This window comes from Struthio camelus, chromosome 1 (assembly GCF_040807025.1).
Source record: "Struthio camelus isolate bStrCam1 chromosome 1, bStrCam1.hap1, whole genome shotgun sequence".
NCBI classification, from domain to species: Eukaryota; Metazoa; Chordata; class Aves; order Struthioniformes; family Struthionidae; genus Struthio; species Struthio camelus.
In genome coordinates, this window is record NC_090942.1 from 30,083,411 (window position 1) to 30,105,910 (window position 22,500).

Sequence of the window (22,500 nt, forward strand, 5' to 3'; positions counted from 1 at the left end):
ACAAATACTCAAAGCCTAACAACAGTTCATAACTTATTGATTTCTGACTTTTGATGGAACCTTATTTATCTATTATTTAAATGAAATCTAAATTTTAACTAAGGTTAGTGTGCTTTCTTGATAGTTCAATCCTGGTCCAGAATGAGTCAGTATTTTTATTATGGACAAAGAGGATAGAGAATATGGTTTTTGAACTTGACAGATGACAGCAAAATGAGAGGCAATACAAGCACACTGGTGAACAGGATTAGTTTCAAATGTGCGTGCAACTGGAGAAAATCCAAGATAGATGCTTAGACAAGCTTGTTATTTGAAGGAAGGATGAAGGAAGTATGCTCTCTTTTAACTAGTTTAACAGGATAACATGACAACAAAAAAGCAAAAGCTAATAAACAAGGAGGGATGGTCTTAGATCACAGCAAGGGAAACTCAGGTCAGACACTGGAATTAAAAAATAGTACAGACAGTGAAGCCTTGGATTTGGTTGCTTAGAGAACCTTGGAGCCCCCATCGTTAGAGGCTTTTATGAGCAGGTTAGATGTACATCTGTGAAAAATTAGTTAAGTCATCACTGATTATTTGGTAGGAAGAAGGGATGATGAGGTAAAGTTGTATCCTTTTTTTTTTTTTTTTTTTGCAACACTATATTATTACTATGTCATGTCCAAATATCCTCATCAAAATAGCTGTGTCATATTAAACAAGTGCTGCCAAACTCTATCTCTAACTGAGCTCAAGACTAACAACATATTGTATCAAACAGGATGTGAAGCTGTGCCTCCAGCAGTAACAAAAATAAAATATGGCAATACTGAATTACTTCAAAGAGCTTTCATGTAAAGATAAAAATAAATGAGTATAGTCATTTCCATCGGTCAGCTCCTTTAAAATTGGTGGATCTACTGTTATAAGAGAAAATTTTTCTTGTACCCCATCACTTTCAAAAATTAAACTCTCTGTGAGAGGGCTTTCTAATATAAAAGAGGGATTCTATTGAGCTGTAGAGCTACCAGCTCACCTCAATGCATTACTTTTTCCCTTTTCATAGTTCACATAACATGAAGTTCCTCTATCTCCACAGCTGCCTCAAACATTCACTCTTCTGCATGCCATAAGGGTTTTCAGCATGCTTTACAGACACACTGAGATTTTTCTCTCTGTTTTAGACACTGGCATACTACAACTTCCAGTCCTCGTGTTTTCAGTTGTATACTATATCCTTAAGGACATCATCATTCATAACTTTTAACTGGAACAACTGCCAGGTGCCAGGAGACAGGTAACAGTTGCTGGACACTTATGGAGACCTCGTGAAGATTGTTTGTAAGCTGCTGGAGGGGGCTTTTGAGGCTTCAAAGGAAAAAGATAGATAACAGGACCAGCAGCTGAGGGATAAATATATACCAGGAAGGACTGTATAAAGTAACTTCCAAATATTTAGAAATGAAGCCAAATTCCCAAAGCCTTATCTGATACAAGGTGAACTTGTCTTTGCGTTTTGCACAAGATTAGCCTGAGCCTTGGGAAAACTTGCTCAGTATAACAGCTACTAAAATCTTGTGAAAATCAAGGCAATGGCAGCAAAACAAGTGTTACATTCAACTTTTAAACAGCTGAACGTGTGCTGCTGCTGACAAGAAAACAACCAGATCCTATAACTGAGTACATGACTTCTTAATTAAATTTAGTTGAGCTGGTGACAACAAGCAGAAAAGATACTTGATACAATATTCTCAATTATGGATAGCATGTTTTCTACAGAGGTTTCAAGTCACATCAGTTTTAATGTAAGGCGATACTGAGCCCAGCAAAACAGCAATGAGAAAGCAGGACAACAAAATATAAATAATTTCAACTAGTTTTGGATTAGTTTACTAGCAATCCACATGCTCGTTCCAAATTTTGAATAGAAAATACCATTTTCCATGAAAAAAATTTGAAGTCAGACAACGCCTTTATAACTAAAACAATAAGCACGGAGTTCCTGAAGAGAAGCTGAGTGCTTCCCCTCTACCAAAATAGATAATTAACAATTTCAGTTTCTCTGTATTTCTTTCAACTAGCTTAGTTTATTTCTCACTTGGATATGTTAAAAAAATAAAAAACATAAAAAGAAAAAAAAAGAAAAAAGAAAGCAGAGTTAAAAAAAAAAAAAAAAAAAAAGGACTGTGTGTTTAATTTTGAAAGCAGCCGGGATGGCTCTACATTATCTCCATGATTCTCAGTGGAACAAATTCCACAGTTCAGATATGGGTTCTCTAAACACCCAGAATCTTAAATGTCCTAGTAAAATCATGTAAGGGAAAGTGCTGTGGGACGTCATGATCAAGAGAGAGATGTAATTTTTCAGACAGTTAGGTCAACGTAATGACAGGCACTGAAAAAAGACTCTGCCTTTGACTTTGTATTGAAGAGGTAGTACACATCAAGAGAGAAAAGCTGCCTGGGACGATGTACTTAGCGTGCGTTTTGTAGCCAAGCATATGGTCTGCAGCAAGTCATGTAATTTTGGAAGATTTTTCAGTGCATTTTTATTCCATATAGGGGTTACAATAATCAGTCTAAAATCCAGGGCGATTTTTTTTCCCTGTGTTGCAGCGGGAAGTATTTGTATTACTATGGTGACTTAGGCACCCAGTAACGCTAGGGAGTTTCTTACTTGGGTATCCAAAAGCACAAAGGGCAATAAATTAGATTGTGTCTTGAAATCCCTCCCAGGCTTATTTCCTATGCAACTATGATTTTGATACGATTGACGCACTGGTTTTCCTGGTGATTTCTTGCTAAAGTATATGAAGATGATGGAGCTTCTGGAGCTGAGCAGAAGAAAAAGTTCTCCCAAGGGAATCTTTGTGACGGAACAATTTCTAAGCCTGCATTTTTTTTTAGAGATGGGGCAGAGCATACGTGGTATGAGAATCTATGCTAACCATTTCTTCTAAGATTTTTGTTTGCTTCTTAAAATAATAGAGGTTTTTAAAAGTTAGAAAAAGTAAAAAATTAAATAGCTGCCAAAGAACTTTAACCTTCTCCCAAACTAAATGATGGGACAGCTCAATCCAGTTCCACATGTTCAGTGTAACCTTCTATGTTAGACACTTGCAATTTCTGTTTCCATTTATACTTATTACTGACACTAGTCTCAAATCTTTCATGCTGTAGGCATCCTGAACTACAAGTACTATTTTGTTTCAGCGACATATAGTGTTCTGTGTACATTTTGAGAGAAGGTACTAAACGAGCCACAGCTATAGAGTTCTTCAACCTGTAGAAGTCTGAAATTTCGTAAATCCAAGTCAACAAGTCAGACTACTAAAATACATAGAATACCGTGGCTGATGTAATTTTTTCTGCATATTTTTATATTTTAGTGTTTGAAGAACATTTTCAATCCTTATCTCAAGCATCTTGGCTTTCTAAAGACTTTTTTTCTGTTAACATCAAATATTTTATAAAATATTTTCCCAAATAAACCTGTTGAAACATATATTATTTAAAACTTTTCTTTTTCTGACTTATTTTTAAACCTGTGAAACGCTTCAGACTTTTCTAAGGAAACCTTATTTTTCACCAAATATTTTTGGTGAAATAATTATCACGATTGTACTGATGTATTAATTGGTTTGTTTGGCTTTTTTTCCAGTAGACTTAGACTAGTAGTGCCTCAGCAAACATATGGAGACAAATCCTACAGTATTTTTAACACAGCTACTTCTATTCGATATATTTTGTCTCTTTACAATTTCATGCTATTATAAAAAATTATTTTTCTTAAGTAGAGGTGAACTGTTTATTGACATGAATATATATGGCCATTTAGGGAGATACTAATCCAAATATTGAGAAAGGGAAAAAAGGGTATTAGATGAGTAATTAAATACAAATTCAGTAATGCTACAACTGTAACAGAATCCATTATTATCTTTCTTTGAGCATCAGGAATCACTTCTCCCGCGTATTTATCACATATAATGAAATGCTGAAGAAGTGCTATTATTTCTAGATAAAATAATGCCTATATGTAAATCTCTAGCTTCAAGCAAGAATGAGAGGAAGGTTCTATTGTTACGTCGTCCTGTCATGCAGCTGTGGGTACATTACCTCATTGCAACGAGGAGGGGACAAAGCAACAACAGCCTGTTGGAAGAAGACTGGAAATTTTATGCCTGGAAAAACACTGCACCCCGTTGGGGCTCTTCTTGATGTGCTTTTCCATTCTCTTACTTTTGAATGACACTTCTTCCAGCCTGGGCCGCCTGAGAGCCACGTTAAGGAGAAAAAGGAAAACAGCAACGTTCACTCAGTTGTGTGGTGTGAGGGCAAAAGGAATAACTTCAAGATAGATTTCTTTTCATTTCTATCTTACTCATCACAAGGGAGTCCAAGTTTACTACAGTGGAGCTGGGAGTTGCACTGGCTTGGTACTAAGAGGGAAAGGAAACGCAACAGTTCTAGCTGGCAGCATGGCAGACACATCTGCAGACTCTAATAGCAGATATGAGAGGTGTGCACTAATAACAGATGATTCAACTGACTGTCAACAGTCACATGGTGCCTCTGGCATGTCAAGTAAGATGAGAGCAAGAATGAGTTTGGGTAGGTCTATCACTGTCTTTGCAAACCGCAAGACGTGAGATTTGCTTTCCTATTTATATCATATTAGCTGTTTATATTAGGTATTATCAGTAACTGCAGAAGAAACAACTGTTCTTTATACCTTCCCCTTATGATTTTAAGATAAAAGGTGAGTGCCTTAGGAAAAATAAATGAATAAATAAATAAATCACAAAACCGATCATTAACAGCTGCACAAAACTGGTCTTGTACATATAACTTTTCTTTTGTTACACTCTACAAACACGTAAATTCAGTTGCTATTTGTAACATCCATCCTTTCACTGAGCACTTGATACAATTTTGCTGGCATCTGTCTCAGAAAACCTACAGCATCTTTCTCCTCGAGCATATTGCTAAGAATTTCCTTCTGCTCACTCTCTCGTTTTGTCTTTAGGGAAACATACTCACTTTAGGATCACAGGATAATTCAGGCTGGAGGTCTCTAAGCCACCCTCCTCCACCGAGCAGGCTCAGATACAAGCTCAGATCAGGTTGCTCAGGGACTTATCCAGACTGGTCTTGAAAGCCTCCAAGGACAGAAACTGAGCAATGTCCCGGAGCAACCTGTTCCACTGCTTGACTGTCCTCATGGGGAAAAAAGTTCTCTTTATATCCAGTCTGAACCCCTTGTTTTTACTTATGCCCTTTGTCTCTCAGCCTATCACCGTGCACCAAAGGGAAGAGCCTGGCTCCGTCTTCTTGGTAACCTCCTTGTACGTACTGACAGGCTGCTCTCAGGTCTCCTCGAAGCTACCCGAGTTAGACTTAATCACTTCCCTCAATCTACTGCCTGTTCTCCCCTTAATACAGCCCAGGATGCTGCTGGCATTAGATGCCAGGGCACCCTACAGCCTCATGTCTCTGTCAAGACCCCCCAGGGCCTTCTCAGCAAAACTGCTCCCCAGGCGGGCAGGTCCCCAGCCTGCAGTGTTGCAAGGTTCTTTTTCTTCCCAGGTGCAAGATTTGCCATTTCATAAAGTTCCTGTTGGCCCAGTCCTCTTTTCTGTCCAGGTCCCTCTTAATGGCAGCCTTGTCCTTAAGCGTTATCAACCATTCCCCCCAATTTGGTGTCATCTGCAAATGTGAGAATGCTCTCTATCCTCCAGGGCATTGATAACTATGTCAAACAGGATAGGTCCCAGGATATACTTATATCCTAGGAGAAATCAGGGAACATCATATGCTACCAAGGTATGGCAAACGGAAGCCCAGAGTAAAAGGCAAGAAATAGTACTAATTAGATACAAAGATCTATCATGAACATAGCAGAAAAAAGCTACTCTGACTGGTGATGTATCTGTAATATGGGAGCCAACGGGGACAGCAAGAAGATAGATGTCGTTGTCTGAAAATTTGAACTAAGTAACCATACAGTGTTATTTTAAAGAAAAGAATATGTTACAAGCAATACAGATTGTCTGAAAAGGAGGATCAAAGGATTAAAAAGCAATTTAATGCCAAAAATCCCCAAAGAGAAGAAGAAAGTTATCTATATCTTTTGGAATTTAGGGGAACATAGATAGCAGTGAATATCAACATTTTACAATTTTATTAAAAAAGAAAATTTTGAAAAATCACTTACAAACTAGTTGAGTAACATGGCATTCCCAATTATTCCTGCCATAACAGAGAAGGTATTTCCTTGCTTGCATTGCACACAAAAAAGATTTTTTAAAATTCTGCTAATGTTGTAGATCGCTAAGACTGCACAAATTTTCAAAGATTTTATAAAAAGATTTCAGATCTGGGAGAATTCCTTCTCTTATCTGGAAAGTGAGAAATAGGACTGTAAACAGCCACAAGAAATATCAGGGGGGAATTAAGAGTGACTGGGAGGGATCTGAAGTCAGAATGAGGAATAAGGGAAAGCTAAAGACACAAAAGACAAATGATTTCTGGAATGAAAGTTCTGCCACTGATAAAGCTAGTTAGATGAAGGAAGAGCAAACAATTATTTCATAACATGAACAAAGGTTAACAGTGAGAATTTTCCAAGATTCTCTACTTGATGGATACTTTGAATATAATTATTTATAAATACCCCAGAAAAAGATCTAAACAGCGGTAACAACACAATATATTAGACTAGTCATATCTAAAGTGAATTTTGACAAAACAACAAAGCTATGTACCTGGCAACCCATGGAAGATCCATTTAATTTAGACAAATACAGGAAAGAAAATAAAGCACCCATGTGTATCTTTTTACTGTAGCCACTCAGGAAAATGTGTTATGATGAATATTTCAGTAACCTCTCTGCTTAAAAGGTCAAAAAAAAGTATGTTAATCTAAACTGGGAGACAATAATGATAGTGAAAATAATATAGAACTCACTCACATGCTTGTGGTACGCCCTTACTTCAACTACTGTGCTCAGTATGTGATTACTTTTCAGTTATTACCCGCTCATCTTAAAAGCAATATAGCAGAAATCAACAGAGGAACAACAAAAATGACCCATGTCATGGTAAACATGTCTGTAGGAGGAAATATTAAATGTGACAGAAGTGCTTTGGATAGATTTAATCGTGCTTTGGATAGATTTAATCTAGCTGCCATTGAAATCAACACAGAAGCAGCAGTGGCAAATATGACTAGAAGTAGTACATTAAAAATAGGCAAATACGCAAAATATAGCAAAAAAGTCAAATGCTCACACTTCTTTAGCCTTAAACATAATTAAAAGTCATCGAATCTAATATAGCATCTTGTGTGATCATTTTATCACTACAGTCATCCCACTTCTAATTTCTCCTTATCATACAAAGACATAGGGCTACTGCTAAAGAAAAGTTTAACAAGTCTTCAGTAAGTTATATAGCTCACTGGCAGAATACATATTTTAATAGAACTAAAATACCTAAGTGCTCAAGAATTCTGACATGTCATCTGCCATTACTCTACAGGAAAAGTTTTTAACAGATATTGACCCTCATACCATAGAAGCAAGCCAGTTATTAGTTCACGCAGACTAGGAGAAAACCTCCCCGGTTCAATTGTAATTGAACAATTATCTATGGGGGGGTATACCAGGTTTTCCTCAAAAACATAAGTTATGGGCTACTGAATTACCAATAGCTAAGTATATGTTGTCAGGGACAGCAGCCAGCACGAGCACAGTGAGACTGCATCTGGCCTAATCTGACAAGTTTGGTCTGTGCCACGCTACGCAGGCTTGCTAGCACCAAACTTTTCTAGCTCAGGCACCATGTCCTATTCTATACCATAGGTGCCTCCTAACACAGGGATTATTCTGTGCTGCTTATCTACAACGTATGCCAATGAATTTGTTCGCACGGTGGCTGCAGATACAGTGTTCTGGCTCTTCTCCCTAGCAAACTGGTCCTGCCCCAGCACACCAACATACTAACTGGCTCACTTGAGTTAGAGACAGCTGAAACTTGCAGTTCCGATTCTAAGTAAAATTCAAGATGGACTTTGGAGGCAGATCTGAATGAAAAGTAAAACATGCCAAACTTTTGAAGAATGTCATCCTTTTAATAATTAATCATTCTGGCCTTGAAAAAATGTTGAAGATTTAAAAATCAAAATCAAATATACGTATGGGCCTGCTCTCTTCCTTTTAGCTTTGTACACATATACAGAGAAATTTTTAGAGAGTAAAGAAATTAAGTAATTGACAGATTTGTTGATGCCCCCATGACAATTTCATTTTCCTTTAAGCAAGAAAACACCAACCAAATTCCAGATATCTTTCATAAAAAATGGGTGATGAAAACTTACAGATTCATTTCTTAAATTATTATATTGATACATTATTACATCAATGACTAGGTCTTTATGAATGTTTTTTAACCCAACAAGAAAATGCCAAGGCAATAAATAGGTATTGATACATTTTCAGCTATGAAAGTTAAAAATACTTGCTGCAAAACAGTCATATGAAACCTCTGAACTACAGATACAGAACAGATTTTACTGGAAAACTGATGTATTAGCAATATATTTTATTTGAATTTCGAATGAGGCACAATTAGCCTTTCTTAAGGGATCAGAATTTTTAGGAAATAAGTTCTGATTAAGAAGACGACCTCAATTTTTCCGATTCTAGTGACTGTGACTAAAATTCTCAGCCTTGACATTGGCTTGCTCCCTTTGGTGCCTAAACAAATGTATTTCTTCTGTGATATAAGCACAAAAAAGTAGAAACTTGACTAGAAATTAGCTTAGGGCACAGGCCTCTAAAGTCTTTCAAATCCTCAACTGCATGTAGTTCAAACGTCAAAAGTTAACATGTTAAACAAACAGAAGGATTAGGCAGAAAGAGCACAGGAATTTTTAAGATAAAAACTGAAAGGAAAATGACAAAGTACCAGAGATTTGAGGGTCTGAATACTTTTTAGGTTGTTGAAGAAATATCCAAAAAGAACAAGGCAGAAAACAGCAGAGCATATGAAAAGAGGCTATGAATTGGGCATGCTCAATAACATCTAATGGTGATGAAGTTTTAAAAATTGATTCTTTTATACAGAAACTTAATAGCAACAACTACATATCTCAGTGCTATTTGGTGTGCAGAGCAGGCAAACGTTCTCTGTGCAAAAACTAGAAAGTTATTCAAGGAAAATTTGGACTATACTATGTTTGTTTTCATATACCACAATATACATACAGGCTATATAAAGCTTTTTTCTATTTCTACTGAAAATTTTTACATCTGTAAAGACTCTGCTATCTTGGAAAGCATACAGCTAATCAGATATATAGTGTGGCACTATAATACTAAAATAACTAAATAACTAAAATAACTTCCTTTTACTAACATTTCCAGCACACTTCTGTTAAGATTTAATAAGCTAATCATCAACATTTTTCCACATTGGCACCAAAAAATGTTGTTGTGATGGAGCAACAAGGAATTAAATAGCATTGCACTTGCAACCAGGCCTGGTAAGAGTTTTCTTTCCCTGGAACAATTCATTAGTGAAAATGTTAATTCATAGGCATGTTTGATGGCTGTATTTCAAAACTTTCCCGTGATGTTACCAATATGTTTCCTTCTCCTATTTTTACCAAGTTTCCTGGAGCATTGCTTTTTATGTTATTTTTCAATGTTTAAGTGCTAGAAATTGAAGTGTTGACTAGTTATGCCTGCTAGGACAACTCTGGGGAATGGCCAGCCCTTCAATCTGCTTTTTGCTGAATAGCTGATGACAGCATTTAACAAGTAGAACTGTACGTCACACTCGGCAGGGACAAATGGATCAAATTGACCCATGCGGGACTGTCTGCACTGAGCCCTAGCTGACATTTCTCACATTAGTTGAATCTTATACTCACTACATATTTTTCTTCAAGGCCAAGGTTTATTCAATCTTAAAAGTAAGAGTGCTTCAAGATATTTAGCTATGGCAGCTGTTGCAGATGACAGAGTAAACACACTCGGACAATCTCTGCTAGCATCTAGTGAGAAATGGCATACCTGAAAAAACTCACCTTCTTCACATTTATCGTAAGAATCACAGAAAACAGGGTTGGAAGGGATCTCAGGAGGTCATATAGCCTCTGTGTCTTCAATTTCGTCCCCCTATGCCAAAGTAGGATCACTTACACCTAAAGCACTCCTGACAAATGCTTCTCTAATCTGTTCTGAGAAGCCTCCAGTAACAGAGGTTCCACAGTCTATCTATTCTAGCACTTAATTATCTTCTAGTCGGAAAGTTTTTTTTTTTTTTTTCCCCCTTCCAGTTTCTAGCCTAACCCTCCCTTGCTGAAGTATTAATCAATTATTTCTTGCCCCATTCCTAAGGGACATGGGCAAGTTCATTCCCATCTTCTCTGCACTAGCTTTCTGAAGCCTATCATCTCCAAACTCAATTTATCTATCTCTTCTCAACTAATAAACCTAATATTTTTAGTTCTAAGTCTTCAAAAAAGGCCAATGTCTCTTCTGTATTACTAACATAGCATGCAAAGCCAAGGGGAGGAGAACAGTTTACAGCTAGAAGATGACAATTGCCCATTGACCCCATCTTCTCTTGAAGGATGACGTTAGGCCCAGTATACAAATAAGTCCCCAGATGATGTGGCCAAGTCAGCTTCATAAAAGCCTGATGTCTCACTTGCCCCCACAGCTCTTCTGCTTGGCATACGACACAGTTCCAGCCTGGGAGTCTACTTGTATTCTTCGAGAGTTACTTGCGGCTCAGGAGTCGCAGACTGGTCACCTTGATTATAAGTCAGCCACTCTTGTTCCCACGGACTTTCTCTAAATTTGCCATGCCATTTTTGAAGTATGTTGTCCAAGCCATTCTCCAGTTGAAACCTTATCAAAAGAATCGGCTGGAGTAGAAAGATTACTTTTACATACATCCTGTTCATGCTTCAAAGTATGCTTTCAAAACCACATACCTTTGCGAGCACTTATTCTGTTAGTGATCTATTACGATTTCTAGAGACTTTTCTTAAGAATGACTGCTTATTCAGTCATCACCACCTCATATTTACATGAGTGATAAACCTTACATGTAACACTTCAAACTTGTTCTAACTTTTCTCAGAACATTTCACCAAATTTTTAACAATATGTGATGTTAATCATGCCTTCCAAAGGCTTTCATCCCCCTCCCATTCTTATACTTCTACAAATTTAAGGTGTGGATGTGAAGAGTAACACATGGCTGAAGAATAGGGCATATATGCATGGCCTCAGCAAGAAAACATAGGTGCTTCCTACCTGCAGACCGCGTTGATCAGAGGGTATCTGAGAAATTAAGGAGCCTAGGCTAATACATCCTGCCTCTTAGCATATTTTGGCTGGTGGTTAGTCCAGACTTATGTTCCAGCCTAATGAAATACATACAGTGGAATACTTTGTTCATTACAGCATCTGTAAATATCCAACCACAAAATAAAAAATATATGTTTAAAATTGTAATTGCAGCAACTCCAGATGGATACAAAAGCATAATCATTCATTTTAAGATGACATAAATTAAAGAACATGCACAGTAACAGAACACTCTACTCAACAGGTGCTTATGTCAAGGTGTTCCACTGTTACCAGTGCATGGTTTCACTGCAGGCATATTAAACAAAAAGATCAGTCTAATGCCAACTTGACTGTGTCAAACACTTCACTGAATAAGTAAATAATCAAGTAATACACAGCGCTCATTCAAACTGCATCTAAAAATATTTTTCAAAACTAAGCAGTTCAGTCACTAACTAAAAAGATTGTAATTGGGGTGTGCGTGTTAGTGTAAAGTCTTTTCTGTTTTACATTTGTATACCACTTATCACAACAGGCCCTCCCCCCAGTCCATCCTCTAATACCATGCTATAATAATAAACCACAACAATTTTGATAAATTTTTCATTAACAGAGGGAGCACTAGAAGACTTGATGGGGAGGCACAAGAAAAAGTCAAAAGAAGAAACGCACTATATGAGACTATGCCTGGAATATTGCAAACAATTGTTTTAACACCTGCACATGAACATAAACCCAAACTAAGCAGCATTATGGAATGAATACTAGAAAGATGAGGAGACTGGACAGTCCGCTACATCAGAAACAGCCTGTTTAGCCTAGAAAAACAAACATTCAAAGTTTCCACACATTGGAGAAATAAATAGGAAGAAAGAAAAAGACTACATAAGCTACAAGATAAACTGAATAATAAAACTAAATAGGAATATATTTAGTCTGAAAATGGGAATATGACTTCCAGTCATTAAAGGAATGAAGTTCTGCAATGGCTTTCAAATCTGAGATGGAGCAAGATTATTTTAAGTAAGGAACAGTATGAAACAGTTGCCTACAACGAGCCCTATTTCCTGCATTCTCAGAACAAGGGAAAATTACAACTCAGAAAACATTTTTCAGCTGTGATGTCTGATAACGTCTCTGGAGATACTCAAAGTGCGCCTGGACGCGATCCTCTGCAGTGTGCTGTAGATGACCCTGCCTGAGCAGGGGGGTTGGACTACATGATCTCCAGAGGCCCCTTCCAACCTTGACGATTCTGTGATAGTGCCAATTTTGCAATGAATGAAGAAAAGAGAGGGGAAACAGAGAAAGAAACAAAAATTAAGCTGGGGGACGTCCCTAATTACCAAGAGTATTATTATCACAATGCAATACTGCATCAGAGAAACATTTCCCTTTATCCATCTCAATCAGAAGCTTATAGAAGTTGTTGAAAATCACTAGTGAGAGGCCATGATCATACAAAGGCTCTGCAATGTCATCATCTCGTAATGGGTACGAGAGAATGAATGAACTTGGTAAAGCTGGGTAAAGGAGGAACATCACTACTAGATTTGTTCAGCTTAACTCAGCAAATACTTTTAATGTTGTTGCTTAGTTGGAGAAAACCATCAGAAAATCTGAGAAGTACTGTGGCAGTAACAGAGACTACATCGGGGTCTGTACTACATGGACGCCTTACCAACACTGTTTTAAATCAAATATTGCTGTTACATTCCAAGACAACATTTTCCTAACCGCACTTTGCCAGAAGATTGTAAATGGTGCTTTTGTATACGGACTTCACTATGCATTAGTCATATTGAGATTTGATTGTTTTAATGTCCTCTACACATGGGACGTCACATTGAGATGAAGTCTTTCTATAAACTCATTAAAGAAAAAACGGGTATGAAAATTTTTAGCCTTTTAAAATTTGTGAAGTGCCTAGACTTTTCAGTCAATGCTACAGACTAACTAATAAAATTATCCTTTCCCAACATAATGATTTTTCAATGGATCTCCCCTTGGTTTTATGGGTCATTATTTAAACTGATATTAAATTACTGGTATAAACAGTACCAATTGGATATTATTGTGGATCTTTATTTCATTATTTACATGATATATAAATGTAAGGACACATTTTGGACACACGTATCTAAAAAAACGTATATATTATCTAGAGAGAAAGAGTCCACTTTCAAAAACTCTGGCTTATAATATTACAGCTACTCTAAATCCAAAGGCAATCATCAAAGGTTGATAATGTTAACAAGTATAGAAGCATTTTCAGAAATATACTGTTAATGGAACTACTATCATCTCAGTTTTACTGTTGTACAAAGACAGGGATCTCATATGAACTAGGTGTATAAGAGTTACACAAGCATACTGCAAAGAAAATTTAGGTGCACAACTTCAAACACATTTTAAACATTTGTAAAACTATTGAGGATGCTGCATTTTCTTATACAGACTCTTTATGTGAAGAACATAAATACCGTGCCCATACACAGAAAATTCGTAACAGCAGTGCCACAAAGTTTGCAGCAAGACAGCCTCCAAAAAGGTTTTGTGAAACCCCACAGGAGCCTACAAACGTCTACAAGCCACGCTATGGGGATCTGACACGTTTCGGCTGAAGGCAGCTGAAGGCACTGTATCTCTGGAGTGATCTTTTTGTCAAGAACATTGGAAATGAACTATAAAAGCGCAACAATTGGGGTTGGAATAATATAAAGAAGAAATAGCAACTACTGATCCAAAGTAAGAACATGTAACATTTAAGAAGCTAAGGAGGAAATGATAAAGGACTGGAACATAAGTCTGAAAAGATAAGAAAATTGATGAACAGAAGCAAAATATAAAGAAAAAAAATAGACCGAGAAGTAAAGCAATGCAATCTCAAAAAAATAGAATATAAAAATTTAGGTAAATATTCAAGTGAAAAGCTATGTCAATGGGACTAGCGAAATATATTATTAACCGAAATGTCATTGCACACTTTTATATTAGCGTTCATGTGTGACTGGCTGTGAACGACCAGTGGGGAGGCACAGTCACAACTCAAAAGAGTTTACTGTAGCATGATCCATAAAATCAGTAAAGACAGCAAAAATTTTTAATGGTAAGAGGACAATACGATAAAACATTGAATTGCTGGATTTGCCTGTCACTTTCAGATGCTTTGCAGTGCCAAGCAAAGCCAAAATTATTTCAGTGCTTGTTCTCTCAATGGATTTTATTTCTATTGAAATATGCTCAGACAAAAGAGCCTACGTTTCTTAGCTGTTACTCTTTTCATATAAAAATAAAAATCAACTGTTGTCACAAAGTCTCTTTGCCCATTATCTTCCCTCCTTATGTTAGGTTTATGAATAAAAATGTGTGAAATGAAATTTCCACCAGGCATTAAACTATCAGGTGATTAGGTGAAACATTTCTGATGAAGAAGGACCCCCAAACCCAGAAATACTGCAATTGCTACTAACTTTGTCAGCACAATTACATGCTTCTCACCTATTTAATAATGCTTTTTACATCTCTGTTAATTGATGTGTTTCCAGAGTTTATTTTCTTATACTCCATGTCAAGCCTTGTACAATGAATGAGAGACTTGTATCATTGCAGTCTCCTAGAACTGAACAAGCCTCCAAGGTAAATGCAAAGAGATCGTGAAATGGGACAATGCAATGATAACACCAGGAAAAAAAAAAAAAAGGGAAAGACAGCGGATTGGAACATTATGAAGTTAAAGAAACAAGGGAATGAAAGGGATTAAAACTGGAATGATAGGTAGCCTACTGTAAGTGGTGTGAAAGCTTAACAGTGGGGGACTGGAATAATCAGATATGGGAACGACCTGACAATGGAATGCTTTCAAACTGAAGCACCTCAAAAGTAAATGATCTTAGAGCAGAATAATCATATTTGCCTCTGGGAATAAAATTTAAAGATAAAAAAGTTTCAAAAAAATAACAAGTTTGATGATTATGCAGATAGAAGTGCAAAGAGAACTGATCCAGTCAGGGCAAGAATGGGAACGGTAAAGAAGTAGGGTTGGGAACGACAGCAGAACACAAAGGAAAAGGGGACTGAAACCATACATGGTTAGAACTCATCCTTTCACAGACAGAACTGAAGAAGAAGAACTACATAGGAAATGTTCTTTTTTTTTCCTAGTTTATCTCAGATCCTCTCTTATTCTTGTTCATTTGGGCAACATTTCTTCTCTCTCATAATAACCTGACATAACACTTTTTTTGGAAGCAGCTTTAAATAGGTGAGGATATATATACGTCTTGACATGTGGCTTCAAATAATTCCAGTCTTAAAAACAGTGTACAGCATTATAACACCTCTGAACACAGAGAGTCATATACGTGGCTGGTTATACGAAAAAAGTGACTCTTAAGACTTGCTTCGGTTTTTCACTGTACTTTAAAAAAAGCATTTAAAGATTAAAATTCTAGAAAACATTCTAGCATGAAATTCATTATCTCCAGGATTCTAGATTTGCTGTTAAGAACTACATTATTTTAATATATCAATTGAGACTACATTAGTCCTGTTGTCATCGGTCTGCACTCTCATAAAAGCATGAATGTAGGGAGACTACAATGACATTGTCCTTCCACAAAACCTCACCAGTAGGATACTTAACTTCCCTATCTGCTATGTTAACTCCTCCCACTCCTTACAAAATGAGCCGCCGTGAGTGTTAACAGAATGGCATATGCACTCCGTGTTTCCCTTTATCGAGACTATAGTTCTCAAAGTTTTCTGATGACTAATTTCTTCTTGTTTCCTCAACTGCTATGGACAGTTTTGCAGTTTAGAATTTTACCTTTTCCCTTCAAATTTACAGTGTTAAGTAAAATGGAATTTCACATGATGAATTTGCCAAAATACGAACACATGCACAACAGATGCATTAGGTGTTCTGCTAGCAAGCCACAATGGTCTGTACCACTTGCAAAAATCATTGCAGTGTGATCAGTCTAGTACAAAAACACAGAGAGAGGAGAAAAATAGTTGAACTTCATTTCTAGCCCTGTTGTTTTCCTTTGTCGAGAGGACTATCGAACATGTAACTGTTTCGGCTATCATAGAGATATAGGAAAAATAACAGTCAGCACAGAGCTGACTTCATAGTGATCCCTGTTGTTCATTTAGGAATTTAAACTTACTGGCTCCAAAGGAACTGACTTTCAAATCCCTCCAAAACTCTGCAGCAGTATACGAGCCCTGACATACAGGTGAAAAAGAAGTTGTGTCTTCACTAATGCATGCACTACCGTATTGTTCCTGAATATCATTGCATGTCTTGTCCAATATCGTTATTGCTTCAGGGACTATGAAAGTTTTACATTTTTTTCAGTTTCCCATATCCATGAGTTTTAACTGCAATTGTTCGGATGGGCTTTTTTTACTTTACAAATCTGTATTTATACCACAAAGATGTGTACTTTTTCTCTCTGTGATTTAAACCAGTACTTTTTTACCTTTCACATTCACTGCCAGTCACCATGGCTCCACTACAGCAAGAGTAGCTTTTTATGCTATAACTGTATACTTGAACGTGATGTTTTTTTCTGGCGGGCAATCATGTGATGACGAGGAGTTGTTCTTGCAATTGTTTTTAAAGTTAAGATGCCAAAAATGATGCGTTTAATGTGTCTGCTAACTAAGTAAACCCGTCTTCTGTGTTCACTTTTGATCCCATGGTAGCTGCATCAGTATGGGACTAATGGAACTTTCCTCCAGTCAGTCACCTTACTTAGCAAGAAAAATCTGTAAAGTTCTCTGTTCTCAAAAGTTCTCCATTCTTTGCAGGCTTTCTTAACCCTTTTTTTTTGGGGGGGAGGGAGTAAGGTGGCTAAGGGGGGGGAATCAGTAGTCACAGCTTGGCAGCAGAATAAGGCAAGGACAGTAACAATTCTTTGCATCGATATGTTCGTCCATTTACTCGCAGAATTAGGAGGGGCGACAAACTGATAATTTCTATGCAAGATAGTCAGCATCTAGTTTTGCATAAATAACAGTATTTTAATATATAAAATTAATGGAAAGTCGTAACTTTCCATTGTCTTTGCTGCTATTAACCTGAAACTTATGGCTTATCAGCTAAAACTCACAGAAATTTTGGAGAAGTATTCCATCTTCAAAAAAGGAAGGGAGAAACAGTCTTAAGTGTTGATTTAAATGAAAAGATAATTGTTTGACACATCAGAGGAAAATGAAAGTTAGAACAGAACATATGAACACGTGCCTGCAGTGACAAAGAACATATGCCCACAATGAGTAATATATTTTCTCAGGGAAGATTTATGTCGAGGGAGCACTTATGGTCCACAAGTAAACCTACCAGGAACTGGATTTGAAGACTAAACAAAGGCAGAACTTGGATTTACTACTGTTGAAACAGAGAAGGTAAATCTAGGCTTTGGGATCCCACTAGTGGAACGTTGCAGGACCATGGAGTTATTGCCTTTCATCAGACTGCAAATGGAACCTGGGAACGCAGCAGAAAATTTCAGATGCCATATGCAATTATTAGCATATTAGATTTCTTAACTACCAGGCCATGGTTATACTGATCACCTAAAACTTACCTCAGTATTTTCAAGAGGCCACTAGGTATTCTCTATGTCTAAGAAGCATAAGAAATAAAGCAGATTAAAAGCTTTCCAGTTTTGCTTGGGTAATAATATTTAAAGTGCCACTGTTGTAAATACACTGGTTGGGATTCATTGCACTTAACACCCATTTAAATGTTAGACATTCAGCTGAAGTTACATACCTATCTCTCTAGTCAATGAACAGAGACTATTTCCTAAGTAGGCTGATTCACCCACCTACATTAGATACCTGTCTACAGGCTGGGTATGCTGATCACTCTTAATGTTCTCATTACTCTGTTTCTGAAAACCAGGTGTGAAGAACCAGGTTCAAATCCAAACACGGGAATAATTTCCCCACTTTCTAACACTCAATATGAAGCATTGCAACATCAGAAATCTCTTTGATAATGCTCTCATACTCAAAGCAAAGAAATATTGACTACTGAACATGCACTTGCCATTATTACAAGATGACAAATTTGTGCTGCTAAAAAAATTAATATGAATGTACCATCCTATCTTTTTCTGATAAAACTACACACCGTACAATTCTAACAAACGGTGCACCTGACACGCTTGCCCACTGGGACCGTTTTCCTATTTTCCCGCTGATGGTCTAACAGCAAATGTATATTCTGGTAAGCTTGGTCTAGAATCCAAATCCAGCCCCTTCCTGACCGAATGCTCTGATCTCCAAATTGTACACAGCCGGTTCCCCTCACACCTTGCCTCTGTCTTTGCTGGCTGCTTTCCAGCTTCAAGATGACAGACAGAATGTAATTGCTCAGCATACCCATGGTGTGGTGGCTAGCATATTTTCCTTGGATACAGGAGATGCAGGTTTAATCTCCTTGAAGATTAATAGAGCCATCTACTTTATAGGCAAGTGCTCTAATTATCATCACGAAGAATACTTGTTTAGGGGAGAAGCACCTAGACTTCCTCGGTGAACTTTCTTCAGGAGATGCAAGTAGAACGATGGTGGTGGCAGTAAAATATAAATTATTTCTAGCCTATCAATTATTCTGTATTTAAAAAAAAAAAAATCAGGATTATGCAATTTGTGTTGGCAATGTGAAAATTAAGATTTATTTCTCTTCATTTCTTGCCATACTCCTTATTTACTTTACTTATGTCATGCTTTCCTTATGCTGTTCTTTTCTCTTCTTTTTTAGCTAATGCCCTTTACCGCTCAAAACAGGAGGTGCTTGGCAACATGGACGTGGAGGCAAGGAAGGCGGCCTTCCTCTTCCTTGGTCCTCTGCCTCCTGCACAACCTTCTCACTTTGTTGACTTGTCAGAGCTCCTTGTAGACTGCATTGCCTTTTTCATACTCTCTGTTCCCTCAGTGAGGGAAAGGCAAAAACTTCACAAGTGAGCAGTTCTCTAGTCATAGCCTATAGCTTTTGGTTGACAGTTCACAGTCTGACAGAAGCCCAGGAACCTTACACTAAATTAGGTGCAGAGTATGAAACAGCATAGCCCCTTTCTTAAGCGGTATCTCAGTACATTTGCATTCTGTTGCTTCAGTCTACCAAGTACTAAGCAACTTGCAGACGTAAGTTTCAAAAGAGTCACCAAAGCAAGTCCTGAAACTGCCAGTTTTTGACAAACGACTAACTACTTGCATATCCCTTAAATGAGAGAGGAAGACTGAATACTGAGTTGAGATGTAACTCAAATTATTTGCCTTTTTTATAGACAAGCATTGCTACAACATTCAATTTCCCAGCCATAAACATAACTATACAATGCAGCCACATCTCCATAATCATATGCACAGATAACTCCGTTTATCCAGCAGTATGTCAGACAGTGCATAGTATATGTAAACATATCTGCCAAACAGTTACAAAACAACTTTAATAGCAAGTGTCATTCTTTTCTGTAAAGTAGCTGTTTTTAACACACATGATCTAACTCTTGTTTGCTCTTTAAAGTTTTATTGTCTTGGCATTTTATACAGGAAGAGAGCATTAGCATACTCAGGAGAACTGCTAAAAGTAAAAGGCCTCAAGCTACCCACTGCATGGTTGATAGCATAAAGCATGGGATATAAAAACTTTTGTCTGATTGCTCACTTTACTTGTTTTAGAGTAGTGTTACTCTCAAGAGCATATACTCATGTTCTTTCTACTTCAAGTTTTATTACTTCTTTTGTATTATTTAATACATCTAAAGACACTTCCAAAAGACAAATTTTTCCATTTTGAAAAAGTAATCGTTTGGAACCTGATAAAATACATTAATGTTCACAATGTATTATTTTCAAAGGCAAGCAGAAGAAATGTGTAATAAAACAATTAAATACATGACAATAAAGATTTCTGTATGATCATAAATGTATGAACACGCCAAACAAATGAAAAACTTAGCAAAATATTTCTCCAAAAAAGGTCAGATCAAAATGGATACTCCAGACACCGGAGTGTAAGTAAAAACGGAGTTTGCTCTCATTTACTATTACTGCTGAATATCCCACTCTAGAAATTAAAATGAACACTAAAGATGTGAAGGAGGAAATGGAATAAAAAAAGGCAGATCAGATCAGCTATGTTAAATACAGAACAAAACTGAGATCGTAATTGTATATATACATTAAAAATCATCCTCCAGTAAACATAAATCTAAGCCTACTTAGATATCACACTACTAATCATTATATAAATAACCTGGGAAACAATACCTCCAAGATACATGTTTTACTATTTAGTAAACAAGAAACTGCCACGTTTGACACCACTGATTAAGGCCAGGCATTTCTAAAGCTTCAGACACATTTCTGAAATCCACAATACATCAATTTTTAATACTTCCACTCTCTCAGCTCCATTAAAAAGATGGTAGGGGAAAGATTTTAGAGTAATTAATGATATAGTTAGCTGCTAAATATTAATAGGAATCGTAGTCTTGCATAAAATATAACATATAAACCTTGCCAATACAGACGCACCAGTAATTAAAGTTGAATATGTAATTACATTGATTTATAAGACAGGCAAAAAGTTACACTTTACTGGCTTCTATGTAAACTGTGGGCAACAGTTAAACTCTGCATTTTACGGTTTATATAAATGGGCAATATCTCCACTACAGTTCATAAATGGTTTAGAGACTCATAGTTAAAATCGCAACTAATTCCAACATGAAACTTCTGACTGCACCTTACAAACCAAGCTGTGGAAATGACCACACAGATAGACATGAAGCCTCCTGTTATATCCAGCGCTTGAAAGCAAGGTGAAGACATTTAAACCAAAAAAAACCCAGCAATAACAACAAAAAAACTTACACCAAAGGACCTTGAAGGATGGTAACTACACAATAATTAAAGAAGCAGGCACCAACATCTATTTAAATGTTTGGATTCAAACATATAGTCCCAGATGTTTCACTTACCTATGTTTCAAAGTAGTTTTGAGTAACATGGTGTCTTAGAGAAAGGCATTTTTTTCTTGAAAGTATGCTAACTGCACTTACATGTGAGGCTGAGGAGAGCAGCCTGGACTGCTATTTCCATTACTGTCAATGTGATCCAGCGAACCATTGAGATCTTCATGGACTGCCTGCAGTAAGCCACTGGATGCGTTATTTATCAGCCCTGGGTTACTAAGCAATGGTAAACTACTCTCTGCCAGTGCAGCCTAGCAAAATGAAAAGTTAAAAAAAAAAAAAAAATTCTCAGTCCATACACATATAGACCACTTTTATATGTTCATACACATTTGAATGTACATGCACAAAAGCTGCTCATTTTGGATAGCTGAAAAGATGGTCAGAAGGTTTTTGTACCTTCTCCAGTTATTTTCACATTCTGAATATAACAGCATCTCTGTTTCTCTTACATGAGTTTCATTACTTTGCATTACAAACTATGTTATGATATTCATAGCACTTTCTAGTTTTACATCATTTCTTGACTTTGAATTATATTTAACCCCTATGCCCTTCCACACAATGTATGGCTCCTTTATAATGCAGACAGCTGCTATACTTTAAAAAATGACCAGAACTTAACTCAAAATAAAAAAGTCCTGACATTTGCCTCTTCTGCATAAAAATTATATATTATAATTAAACTTTAAAGTTTTTGCCATGAGCACCATGTTCCCCAACACTATGATGTGAAATCATTTATGACAGCTTGGATAAATATTAATGCATATCCACATGCATTTGCAAAAGCTTCTATCAATCTAACATTTGCAGCAAAACTGAATGTTCCAGATTTTGCCACAGGGTGTCCTTCTTGCTTCTTCACATCAAAAGTCGCATGAATAAGAACTAGTACTTGCAGTGCTAGGTAACACAACTTACTTGGATGATAAACCCATCTATTAAGAATGACCATAATGCCCACATAAACATAAATACAGGTAACTCTATACTACAACATAACAGGAAATAGAACACATCACACATAAGAACATAATGAATATGTGCAAGAAAAGAGTAATTTTTTTTTACCTGCAAGCTTGCATTAAGAGCTGCTCCATAGCCTAAGCTGGTGGGTATGTTTTTCACTAACGTTGGGCTTCTGAAAA

At 36.8% G+C, this 22,500-nt stretch overlaps 1 protein-coding gene across 10 annotated transcripts in view; it reads right to left on the bottom strand.

Moving 5' to 3' along the window:
• The window catches only part of FOXP2 (forkhead box P2), a 447,021-nt gene that overhangs the window by 7,594 nt on the left and 416,927 nt on the right, over positions 1-22,500 (bottom strand). For all 10 annotated transcript variants that reach the window (XM_068932927.1, XM_068932937.1, XM_068933001.1 and 7 more), the window contains 2 exons: positions 22,424-22,493; positions 21,437-21,600 (listed from right to left, as the gene is read on the bottom strand). In XM_068932927.1, the coding sequence (XP_068789028.1) occupies positions 21,437-21,600; positions 22,424-22,493 (234 nt within the window). The remainder of the gene's footprint in view (positions 1-21,436; positions 21,601-22,423; positions 22,494-22,500) is intronic.